This window comes from Oncorhynchus kisutch, linkage group LG5, assembly GCF_002021735.2.
Source record: "Oncorhynchus kisutch isolate 150728-3 linkage group LG5, Okis_V2, whole genome shotgun sequence".
Taxonomy (NCBI): Eukaryota; Metazoa; Chordata; class Actinopteri; order Salmoniformes; family Salmonidae; genus Oncorhynchus; species Oncorhynchus kisutch.
In genome coordinates, this window is record NC_034178.2 from 15,107,710 (window position 1) to 15,119,848 (window position 12,139).

General features: G+C 44.5%; 1 protein-coding gene across 2 annotated transcripts in view; it reads right to left on the bottom strand.

Annotated features, from left to right (window-relative positions):
* pard3ba (par-3 family cell polarity regulator beta a) overlaps positions 1-12,139 on the bottom strand; it is a 178,789-nt gene that overhangs the window by 90,720 nt on the left and 75,930 nt on the right. For both annotated transcript variants that reach the window (XM_020482699.2, XM_031824564.1), the window contains 5 exons: positions 9,555-9,641; positions 9,299-9,424; positions 7,829-8,325; positions 2,487-2,626; positions 1,977-2,105 (listed from right to left, as the gene is read on the bottom strand). In XM_020482699.2, the coding sequence (XP_020338288.1) occupies positions 1,977-2,105; positions 2,487-2,626; positions 7,829-8,325; positions 9,299-9,424; positions 9,555-9,641 (979 nt within the window). The remainder of the gene's footprint in view (positions 1-1,976; positions 2,106-2,486; positions 2,627-7,828; positions 8,326-9,298; positions 9,425-9,554; positions 9,642-12,139) is intronic.

Sequence of the window (12,139 nt, forward strand, 5' to 3'; positions counted from 1 at the left end):
CGCTTTTCTGAGTGTGTGAGTGTGTGAGTGTGTGTGTGTGTGTGTGTGTGTGTGTGTGTGTGTGTGTGTGTGTGTGTGTGTGTGCGCGCGCGCGCGTTCGGACACCAAACACACACAAAAGCGGAGATCGCAGTTCTTTGGGTGGATAGGACATTTGATTACAATAGTGTGGGATGTAATGTAGTTGAGTCTAACTGGCATTTTAAAGTCAAATTCTGATCACATGCACATCTTCACACAAATGCGTTGCAATCTCATCATTTGGTCTTTTCATATTTTAATCTTGGGCTCATAGAAGAAGCCATTCTCCTGAGTGTGGTCCAAACACACACGCACCAGGTTTTCCGCTAGCCAGTAAATGGCGGCTTTCGGAAGAAGAAACGCAGATGAAAAATAAGAAAAAAAAATGTTCTCCCGAGTGAACAAAACTTGGTGTCACTACAGGCCTGGTTTTGATCCCAGTGTCACATCCGGCCGTGATTGGGAGACCCATGAGGCGTCTGGGGGGCATACCATGGATCATTTAGCTATTTGATTTGGACATTTTTGGTCCCCTTTAGGTATGAATAATTTTATGTGTTTTGGCCATCACTACTATAGCCTATAGAAACATATGCACACACACAGCTATAATTGGCCCCTGGGAGATACTAACCCAATGACATTAGAATGGGTTGGGGAGGATTTTTTAATTTTCATAAACATGTATTCAGGCCCGGTGTCATGTTCTGAGGCTAAATAGATGGGTATTTGTGTTGGGGGCTTTGTGAGTGCAGCTGCAGTATTAGGGTTGTGACTGAGGCATAATAAGGAGAGAAGACAAGTGTTATACATGTATGCATCAACTGGACAACGGACCACCATTGCATCTAAATGTGGAAGTTTAAGGTATTGGAATGAGTTGCGGTTGATTGTGTGTGCGTGTGCATGTGTGCGCGCGTGCCTGCCTGCATAAGTTCTGTGTGCGAGCATTGCTGAACTTGAGTGAGTGTGAACATGTACATGAGCTTGAGGGACATGAAACTATCTTTGAGGAAGAGGCCTGCAGAGACGATAAGGAGTTTATCTTTAAGGGCCTCTAACTTCAACAGCCCAGATCAAGACAGAGTTCAAAAGAACAAGACAAAAGAGGAATTGAAGAAGCGCTTTAGTGTGGATGTTGTGGAAATGTAGGGTATTTTAATGAGGGCTAATGTGAGCACTGTGTGTTCATGTGTTTGTATGTGTGTGCACATGTGTGTGTATGTTTGCGTGCATGCATGCTTGTGTGTGCTTGAGTGCGTGTTCCATGTGAATATGCATCGTTCACTACAAAGCGTCAGAGTTGTCCCTCCTGAATGCTTTGAAGTTGAGGAAACGGAATAATGTGAATAATCACAGGAGTAGTGAGTGGCACACAAGGACAGAGCGCTGTTTCCGGAGAGGACCAACACACACACACAGTTATACACAGAACACACACACGCTGCTGTAGGGTACCACCTGGGCAGCTGACGGTCAGCTTATTTAGATAAAGGGGTAAAAACACGCCACTCGGCGAGGAGTCAGAGAGGTCTCTGGCCACATCTAAACGGTCACTTAACACCCGTGTGTGTCGACACGCACCACTTCCTGCGAGGCCGCAGGGACGTGCGTGTGACTTCCTGTCAACCTCTGAGTCAACAAACCCAGATAAGGGCAGGAAGAGGAATGGGGCGCTGGGTACGTGTGCCGGGCCTCAATGGGTGTGTGTGTGTGTGGGTGTCTGTGCTTGTTTGTAGGTGAGGGCATGCATGCAGGGGGCAAAAGGGAAGTTCAAAAGAGGTTGAACGCCCTTCAATAGTAATAGAAAGAGAAAGGCGTTTTGAGGGGTAACAACATTTTTAAGACAAAGAGGGGAAAGGTGGAAATTCCTGGTAACCTATCTGCATCAAAGACCATGCAGAGTCCAGAGCAATTGGAGGTGGCTAGGAGAGATAAAAGGTGTGTGTTCTCACCAGCTCTCTGGGTAGGAAGAGATCCTCTTGTCTGACTACCACCACAGAGACACAGTCCCCCTGCTTGGTGCTGCGCAGCATGGCCACCAGCTCCTCCTGAGTTCGATCAGTCATGTCTACACCGTTCACCTACACACACACACACACGTCACAGGAAATGGTTCAAATATGTACAGTATATACACAATGTGCTTCACAGTGCTTATAAATACATAGAATACTTTCTTCCACCTAGATATTTAAAAGGTTTGAAATGACCACCTTCCGGGAACAAAAATACAACTCGTTTATCAGCCACAGACAGCACTGTTTGAATACTTGAAAAGGTGCTTCCTTCCTCCATTCCATGAAGCAATCACTGATGATTAGAAATGAATGGACAGGTGAATGCCATGTGGCGGAACACTTGAGTTCACCTATCGAATCATGCCGAATCAGTCATTACTTCAAGGATGGCAGGAAGGAAGGACGCACTTTTAAGGAATTCAAAAGGTCAAATGACTGTTTCACCTCCAGTATGCGGTCGCCGGGCTGCAGGCGGCCATCTTTGATGGCGGCACCCCGGGGGAGGATGTTCTTGATTAGGATGGGCCCCGGGCCATGGACCGTCGAGTCCCGGGTCACCACGGTGAAACCTAGCCCCTCGGTACCTGGAGAGCAAAGAGAGGGGAGGGTGGGAGGGGAGAGAGAAACAGGGAGTGAAATATATATATATATATATTTTTAAGGAATGATAGAGGGACAGAGAGAGAGGGAAAGAAAGAGAGAATGAAGAAGAGAGGAAAAGAGATGAAAAAACGAGAGAGAGAGTGAGGGACAGAGGGATTTGATCAGTTATCCTGATCGTCTTTGCTATACTATCTTTCCCATCCTTGAGTTGATTGACTAGTATCCCCATTGGGGTCTTACTGGGGTCTGACATAATGAAAAAGAGACTGCACTCAAAATACTTCACAATTTACATATGTTTAAAAACATTCACATGTAGTGTGTGCACATCTATCAGTTACACATATGTCAGTACATACACACAAGTAGGTGACATGGGGAGGGGGGTTGTGCCGTGAGGTGTTGCTTTATTCGTAAAACAACAAAAAAAAAAAGGTTTGCTGTGCTACTTGCGCTATACGAGAAGGATGGGAGTTCCATGGAATCATGGCTCTGTATAATACTGTATGTTTCCTTGAATTCTTTCTGGACCTGGGGACGGTGAAAAGACCCCTGGTGGCATGTCTGGTGGGGTACCTGTGTGTACACCATGTGTAACAGTATAACTTTCAACCGTCACCTCGCCCATACCCGGGCGCAAACCCAGGGACCCTCTGCACACATTAACAACAATCACCCACGAAGCATCGTTACCCATCACTCTGCAAGGGCCGCGGCCTTTGTAGAGCAAGGGGAACCACTACTTCAAGGTCTCAGAGCAAGTGACGTCACCGATTGAAACGCTATTTAGCGCGCACCACCACTAACTAAGCTAGCGTTTCACATCCGTTACACTCACCCCACTTTTGACCTCGTCCTTTTCCGCAGAAACCAGTGATCCGGGTCAACAGCATCAATGTAACAGTATAACTTTAGACCGTCCCCTCGCCCATACCCGGGCGCGAACCAGGGACCCTCTGCACACATCAACAACAGTCACCCACGAAGCATCGTTACACATCGCTCCACAAAAGTCGCGGCCCTTGCAGAGCAATGGGAACCACTACTTCAAGGTCTACGCTGTCCTAACCAACCACACAACAGATGGTTACATCATTATGTTCGCGACCCTGAGTTTATAAGCGCGGAAATCGACTTTTGCGGCACAGTCGATAGCGCGCCGGACCTCTGGCTCGAAGGTCGAGGGTTCGAGACCTGCTCCCTGCCTGTTTCATTACAATTCCAAACGTTAGTTGGCTGCTTATACATCAACCTTGCCAGTATATTAACTATAGGCGAACTAACTACCCACCCAATGTTTATCGACTTGATTATTCCCGTCATTCTTAGCGTAGCTAAATGGTATATATTGTGCGCTCTCAATGGACATTCGGGTGCATTCGTAAATTCGCCCTGGCTATCTACTCCAATTTCAGAGCACTCTCGTCTGAGTGTGCCAGAGCGCAGAATAATGAATTTAGGAGCGCTCAACACCGGTTGAATATGGCTGGTGTCAGTAAACGTCGGCAAAAAAAACCCTAGTTACATTGTTTCCAGCAGCACAGTTACAGTCACCAACGCTCTGGATAACATGAACACTGTCTAACCAGCTCTGTTCGGAAGAGTAAAATGGTCAGTGTCTGGAAGTAGCTAGCTAGCTAGCCAACTTTAGCATGGGTGCTTGACTGCCGTTATAAGGCCAGAAAGCTCCAAACAACCCTACTCCTCGGCCTGTGCATCCAGTGTGCGCTCCAAGTGCAAAAAACGCTCTGAATTTACGAGTGCACTCTAGCAATCCAGATTGAATTTAAGAACACATCCAAATTCGTAAAATGTCTAACTTGTCATTTGTTATGCTAACTAGCTAGCAAGAGCACCAACTTCCGCTAGACAGGTGAAGAGCAAGTACGCGCAACTGAAAGGTTACTGTTCGTTTACAGTATACTAAAATGAACTAATAGTATATATAGTATATACTCATTATGTATGGGTATTCGAACACAGCTTAGCTCTTTCTTTGTAGCACTTGATCATATGACTGGACAATAATCAAGATAAGATAAAACTACAAGCTGCAGGACTTGCATTGTGGAGTCAAAAAAGCAGAGCCTTTCTTCAATACGGACAGACCTGTCCCCATCATCATGACCCCACATCATCCCATCACATGTGCCAATAAATGGAGGGCGACATCTCTCCACTCACCCTGCATTCTGTGTGGGGCTTAGTGGGTTCCTCCTGAGTAAACTGGTGATCAACTTCCACCAGTCTGCTGTGGAGCCCACTCTGCTGGCACCCTATTCCCTTTAAAGTGCACATGGGCCCTGGTCAAAAGTATAGCACTACAAATAGAATAGGGTGCTATTTGGGACGCGACCTCAGCCTCAAAGCCAGAGACAACTGTTTTCTTATGTGGATTAAGAGGAGGGCTGCCTTCAATTTCACGTGTGAGCAGGCCTCACACTGCCTGATGGAGGAAGGTGAAGGGATAGAAAGAAGGAGAGGCGAGGGAGAGAGAGGTATCCTGAGATATCATTCCCTCCCATGGCTCCTCTCCCTGTGGACACGGTGATTTCAAGAGTGCGTGTGTGTGTGTGTATCCAAGTGTGTGTGTGTGTGTCCAAGCTCACATGTGTATCTATTTGTATCTGCGCGTGCATGCCTGTGTGTGTACGTGCCTCCAAGCAATGAGTGAAAACTGCCACCATGGTGAGCGGTGGAGAAAAGCCAAAAGAGGCATACTAAAAGATAGCGAGTGATCAAATCTCATCTGGCAGCTAAGCTTCTGCCTACCTTCCATTAATGCTTCTAAACCTCCTTGCAGTCACTCACGCTGGGAGAGAAGTCTTTAAAGGTGTAATCATTAGTTGCTACATCCATTTTTGGACTTATAAATTACTGCTATGTACCCATTGATTCTTGAAGAACATAATTTATAAATGCCTCATGAGCTTAGTTCAACTGTCGTACCTCATCAGATCACAAAATATAAGCTTGTTTGCTCCCGAGTTGCACTGCGGTCTAAGGCACTGCATCTCAGTGCTAGAGGTGTCACTACAGACCCTGGTTCAAATCCAGGCTGTATCACAACTGACCGTGATTGGGAGTCCCACAGGGCGGTGCACAATTACCCCAGTGTTGTCCGAGTTTGGCCGGTGTCAGCCGTCAATGTAAATAGGAATTTGTTCTTAACTGACTTGCCTAGTTAAATAAAAAGGTTTTAAAAAATGTACTCAAATGTTCGTAAACAAAGTAAATGTACAAAATGTAAAAAAAAAAAACTCTATATAGCCTCAAAACATGGTTAAAACTACCTAAACTATCGATTTGAGAGTGGTTACATTTCTCCAGCCCCATGCCTCAGCTTTTTACCCGAAACAGGGGCGGGGATCAAATTGTTATTGTTTCTACAGCTGAGTGCCGCTTTAACCATGGAAGAGCACAACCACATTATCTCTAAGTCTGGGTTTACACAGGTAGCCCAATTCTGATCTTTTGGCAAAATATCTGATATTATGACAAAATAAGAGATTTGGGCTGCCTGTGTAAACGCAGCCTAAGAATTCAGTTTCAATTAAAAACTCTGATTTGTCCGTTGTTTTCTACGATGATTCAATTCATGATTTAAATTTCATTTCACTGAATCGACTGGATTGAAAACTAAATTGAACCCAATACTACAACACCTTAAATCTTTACAAAATAATAAAAACCTGTTGAAGATCTGTTTTGATCGAAATGTTGTGAACCAATAACGTGGTGGATGATCTCGGTGTGCTCTATAACACATAATCTGTGTTTAAATACTCATACCAACAGCACTAACTATACTATTTGTGATGTGAATTGAGTATATACTATGCTATTAGTCATAGTATGGATATAGTTAGTATGCCAAAAGTTCCCAGATGAAGTATACATGCAGTGGACACTATTTCCATGCTTTTAGGGCCCATATTTATTTTTTATTAGTAGTATTTTTACTTAACTAAGCAAGTCAGTTAAGAACAGATTCTTATTAACAATGACAGCCTACTGGGGAACAGTGAGTTAACTGCCGTGGTCAGGGGCAGAACGACAGATGTTTACCTTTTCAGCTCAGGGATTCGATCTTGCAACCTTTTGGTTACTGGTCCAAAACTCTAACCACTAGGCTACCTGCCGCCCCACAATGCAATTCTTCCGAAAATGGGCATGACTTCAGAACTTTTCAGATTTGAAGAAAATGGAAGTCCAACGAGAGAGGATACAAACTAATTATGACAAATGTTCAGAAAATGTAATAAAGTAAATAAGTTATGTTATACATTATGTTGGATGACAATTTGTTAGCTATGCTATCCTTACAAACCGCATAGCATTACAGCAGTATGTACCAAGTATGTTAGCTAGTTACTTGGCTACTGATACATCGAACTTGCCAGGCAGCATATTAACTAACTAACTAACCAACATTTATTGACTTGATTATTCACATCCTTCTTTGCTAAGTGGTATAGTCGTGCGATTCAATGGCTATCTATTCCGATTTCAGAACACTATTGCGCAGAATAACTGCTGAATTTACGAAAGCTCAACACCCGTTGAATATGGCCGGTGTCAGTAAACGTCAGCAAAAAAAAGTGTAATTAAATTGTTGCCAGCAGCAGTTACAATCACCAAAGCTCTGGATAATGAAAACAGCCTAACCAGCTCTGCTAGGAAGAGTAAAATGGTCAGTGAGGTGTTCTCTCATTCGTGTAAAGAAGTAGCTAGCCAACGTTAGTCAGTTAGCGTGAGTGCTTGACTGCTATTGAACGCTCTGATCAACCCTACTCCTCGACCAGAGCGTCCAGTGTGCGCTCTGAACTCTACGAGAGCGAAACACTCTGAATTTATGAACAGACAATCTGACAACGCTCTGGATTTACGAACGCCCAGAGCACACTCTGGCACTCCGAATCGAATTCACGAACACACCCGGAAACATCAAATGTTTAGCTAGTAATTTGTTAAGCTAACAAGCTAGCACGAGGTTGCATAGCAACAGCATCAACTACCGGTTGACAGGTGAAGCTCTATTACGCTCAACTGATACGATATTGTTCATTTCCCGTATACAAAAAAATGTACTAATGGTATATACTCATTAAGTATGTAGTATGTTAGTATGGGTATTTGAACACAGCTGTAGTGTCCCCCTTTTCCATAGTGCCTCCCCATACCTTTCTTCAGGTCAATCTTCAGCTTCCGACCTCCCTTCTGGTTGGTCAGGTTGGCCAGGTTAGGGAGCCCCGTGGGACTCTTTCCCCGGGACAGAGGGCTCTCGCTGCCCCCCACCGCCGCAGGGGAGGCCCCATCCCGATCCCTGACCACCGGGGCTGGGGACACACTGAGGGGCATCTCCTCTGGGACGTGCCCAGTCTGGTGCTCCCCTAGCGGGGTGAGAGAGGCTGGCAGATCGGGGTTCTTGGAGCGGAGGACATGGAGGTCTGGACGTCTCGGCTCCAGTTTGGGATTGATCTGTTCTGGTTTCCCTTCTGGTTTAGCGTCCATTTGTTGGTGGATCATGAGGGGGCTCTTGGCTTTGGGGATGGAGTCGTGACCGTCGGTGAAGAGCTGCCCGATGAGGCGTTTCTCGTAGCGCTGCTTGTTGGCCAGCGGCAGGATCTCCAGGCGCACCAGAGGGGAACACATGGCCTGACGGAACACTTCCTGTGACCTGTGGGTGTGGGAGGAAGAGACATCATGAATGTCCGTCTTCGGAGGACATGACTGAAGGTTGAGAATACTGTGATATCAGACTTGATTGTACAGTTTTCCCCTATGTATTTATGGAAATGTGTTGGAAGATCACACTGTCACTCTAGTAGTAGTTACTAGTACACCAAGCACAGAGCTTCAACACCAAAGAGGTATCAACACCAGTACAAACTCAAGCTTACTATGTTCAACACCCGCATTGACTAACGGTCAAAGACTAGACCATCAAGAGTAAATTCGCCAGAGACAAGTAGTCTTTAGACAAGTAATCTATAGTAGTAGTCACTAGTAGCAACTGGTTATCCAGGACCAGGCTAGCAGTGTCAGACCTATTGTCAAGCCTCTTCTGGGCTAAATTATCAGACCTAACAAGGTCCACCTCTTTTACTGGGCCTTTCATTCAGTTAGGGCATTAGACAATCCTCCTTGATACACCCCCAATTCTCTCTCTTTTTACTGTTCGTCTCTCCCTTATCTTTCTCACTCACTAGCCCTCACAGCTACTGTCCCACTCCTTTTGAAGTCTAACCAATGTTGCGATAGTACTAAATTAACCTATTCCCGACAACAGTGAAGTGAGAGAATGAGTGTTTCTCGCTTTCGTTTTCTCTCTCACACTCTTTTGTTGCTGTGGAGATGTGGTGTGAGATAAATCCAGAAATACGGAGGATTTGTAAGAGCAGGGATTAAGGGCTCCTAAGAAAAGGGAAACTGAGTGACAGACCGGCCTCACAATGGTAGATGTGGGATAGTGTAGAGCAGGCTTGCATCCAAAATGATACAAGGATGAGTCTCAAATGGCAACCTATTCCCTACATAGTGCACTACTTTTGACCAGGGATTTACGGGCCTGGTCAAAAGGAGTGCACTATAGAGGGAATACGGAGACATTTGAGACTCATCCTGCGATAGCGTAGAGCCGAGGTACGTACTGGGCAAATGTCTTGTCCATTAGCTCGGTGCCGTTAATCTGAACGATGCACTCATCCTCCTGGAATATGCCCTCTCTCTTGGAGCGACTGTTCGCTTCGATACCTTTAATGTGCAGGCCCAGGGTCCTGAGAATGGATGATAAATACAGTTTGAACACACACACACACAAGCAGTCTTCAATGGATGGGGAGAGAATGTGCTAGAAAGTGAGTGAGTTACAGTGAGTGACTGAAAGTAAATGTGTGTGTTCCTCACCGTCCACTCAGTGAGGAGCAGTAAGGGACGACGTGGATCCCCAGCGGCCCCTGTTCTCCAGAGAGTTCCACCGTCTCGGTCAGGGGGCTGCAGAGACAAAACACAAACTCTCAATCACACACAAAAATGTTAACAGGAACACAGAAACACACAAATAGGCACACACACAGTAATACATACACACCCACATCACTTATCTAGAGTGCGCTCAGTAAGTAAAGACCATCATGCTTTTGTACGTGTATTTACCTGCACGTTAGACCAATTCCAATCCCATTATTTAGGGGGTCCGGTAAGTTCTTAAAAGGACATAGTACTAACAAATTAATAAACATTTAATTATACTGACACATTAAAAAAATATAATTTCCACCTTCAGAAATTAGCCCAATAACATATTGGTAAAAAAATAACGTACAATTTATTATGTTATTGTGTGCCATTAGCCATAAGCATTATCACCTGTACCCCAAATGATGCAGCATCGTGGCAGTAAATATAGGCCGACACATGGGGTTGGTCCATCTGCATTTACCCCATTGGACACAACATCCTGATTGTTATAATGATTGCTTGTCAGAATACATGTCTCCTCCCACTTACAACTTCAACGTGCCTTGGGAAGACTATTTCTCTCTCATAGGACACACAACAACTAGTCAACTAGGTAAATAGGTCAACTATTCTACTAGTAGGTTGTCTGGTTTTGTTTTCATAACATCACATGGCGAAAAAAATAGCAGCACTGGAAAGTTAAATCCCGAGTGATCAAGTTGAGTCTTAATGACTTTCCCAGCAGTTGCAGTGAGCCACGCACCACAGTTCTAGTTGAGCGCCGCGGTGGTGGTGGCGGAACATTATCGACTGTTTCATTCCCTTCGTCTGGACATCAGTGTCAGCAACAATCATGCATGTCAGTTCAGTACACAAAGCGTAACAGAAAAAAATGACATGTTTGAGAATACATTTATTACGGCATCTATTTTGTAGAACAGACATGCTTCTCTGTAATAAGCTGTTATCTCCAAAACAGCCCCCCCCCCTCCCCCAGAGATGTTTATTTATCTACACAGATCGCAAAAAAGACCTCTCCAGAAACCATATGATGGATATCCGTCGCAGTGACTGAGATCTTTAACCCTTGAGACACAAAGACAAAAACATACAGTCACTCTCTCTCCCCCTTCACTAGCTCTCTGAGACAGACAGTTGTTGAGTGGACAAGGTCAAGGTGAATTAACTGCCATTTACATGGTCCAGCTGCGCTTATGCAAGCGTGTGAAACCTGCCCTGTCAGGTTGTGTATGTACGGCGCTGGAGCGTGGTGGAGCGGAGAGGTGTGTGATGCTAGGTTTAGCTGCTTGCCTTTCGATCATGATTGGCTTCAGGCCACAGGGCAGGCTGTCCTTAGACCTAATGTGTGTCCCAAATGGCACCCTATATAGTGCACTACTTTTGACCAGAGCCCTATGACTTTGTTCAAAAGTAGTGTACTATAGAGGGAATGTGGTATCATTTGGGAAGCATTCCAAGACTGTATACACACACCCTCTTTATCGGGTACACACACACACACACACACACACCAGGCTGCCATTACACCCTAGTAGACAAGTGGGGAAGGATTCCCACAGAGAACCTGCATAGATTTACCAACACACCACTGAGCAGGGGAATGGAGCTAATGACTAGATCTGGCTGGCCACAAATTTACACACGTACACACTTAAATGTGCACGAATCGTGAATAATGATGAGCACAAAGATGCCCCCAATAGATGTTAACCTCTCACCATTACCAGAACCAGGGGAGGATAACCTTTTTTTGCAGGTATGACCTTGGTTCCTCTGCAACTTTCTCACTCATTATTCACAATTAATTCATGATCATCTGTAATCATGGTAGCATCCACATTAATGTAGAAGTGTTAAAATCATTCTATTCTTATTGACAATATAAGTGACTCCAAAATGACAATTTCAAATACCAAACTTATGACTACTTTAATACACATAGGTGAACTTGTCCAAATACTTAAATAGTGTAAAACGTTTACATGCTTTGTAAGAATAATGATTCCCCTAATAATCCTGTTTACATGGACATCTGAAATCAGGCTACTGATGGGACTTAAATAAATGCAGAAAATCAACAACCAAAATCAAAATTTGACCACAATTTGACTCGGAGTTCGGACATAGTCGGAAAATTACATCCACCTTAGCCAAATACATTTAAACTCCATTTTCACAATTCCTGACATTTAATCCTAGTAAAAGGTCCCCGTCTTAGGTCAGTTTGGATCAACACTTTATTTTAAGAATGTGAAATGTCAGAATAATAGTAGAGAGAATTTTATTTCAGCTTATATTTCTTGCATCACATTCCCAGTGGTTCAGAAGTTTACATACATCAATTGGTATTTGGTAGCATTGCCTTTAAATTGTTAAACATGGGTCAAACGTTTCGGGTAGCCTTCCACAAGCTTCCCACAATAAGGTTTGGGGAATTTTGGCCCATTCCTCCTGACAGAGCTGGTGTAACTGAGTCAGGTTTGTAGGCCTCCTTGCTCACACACACTTTT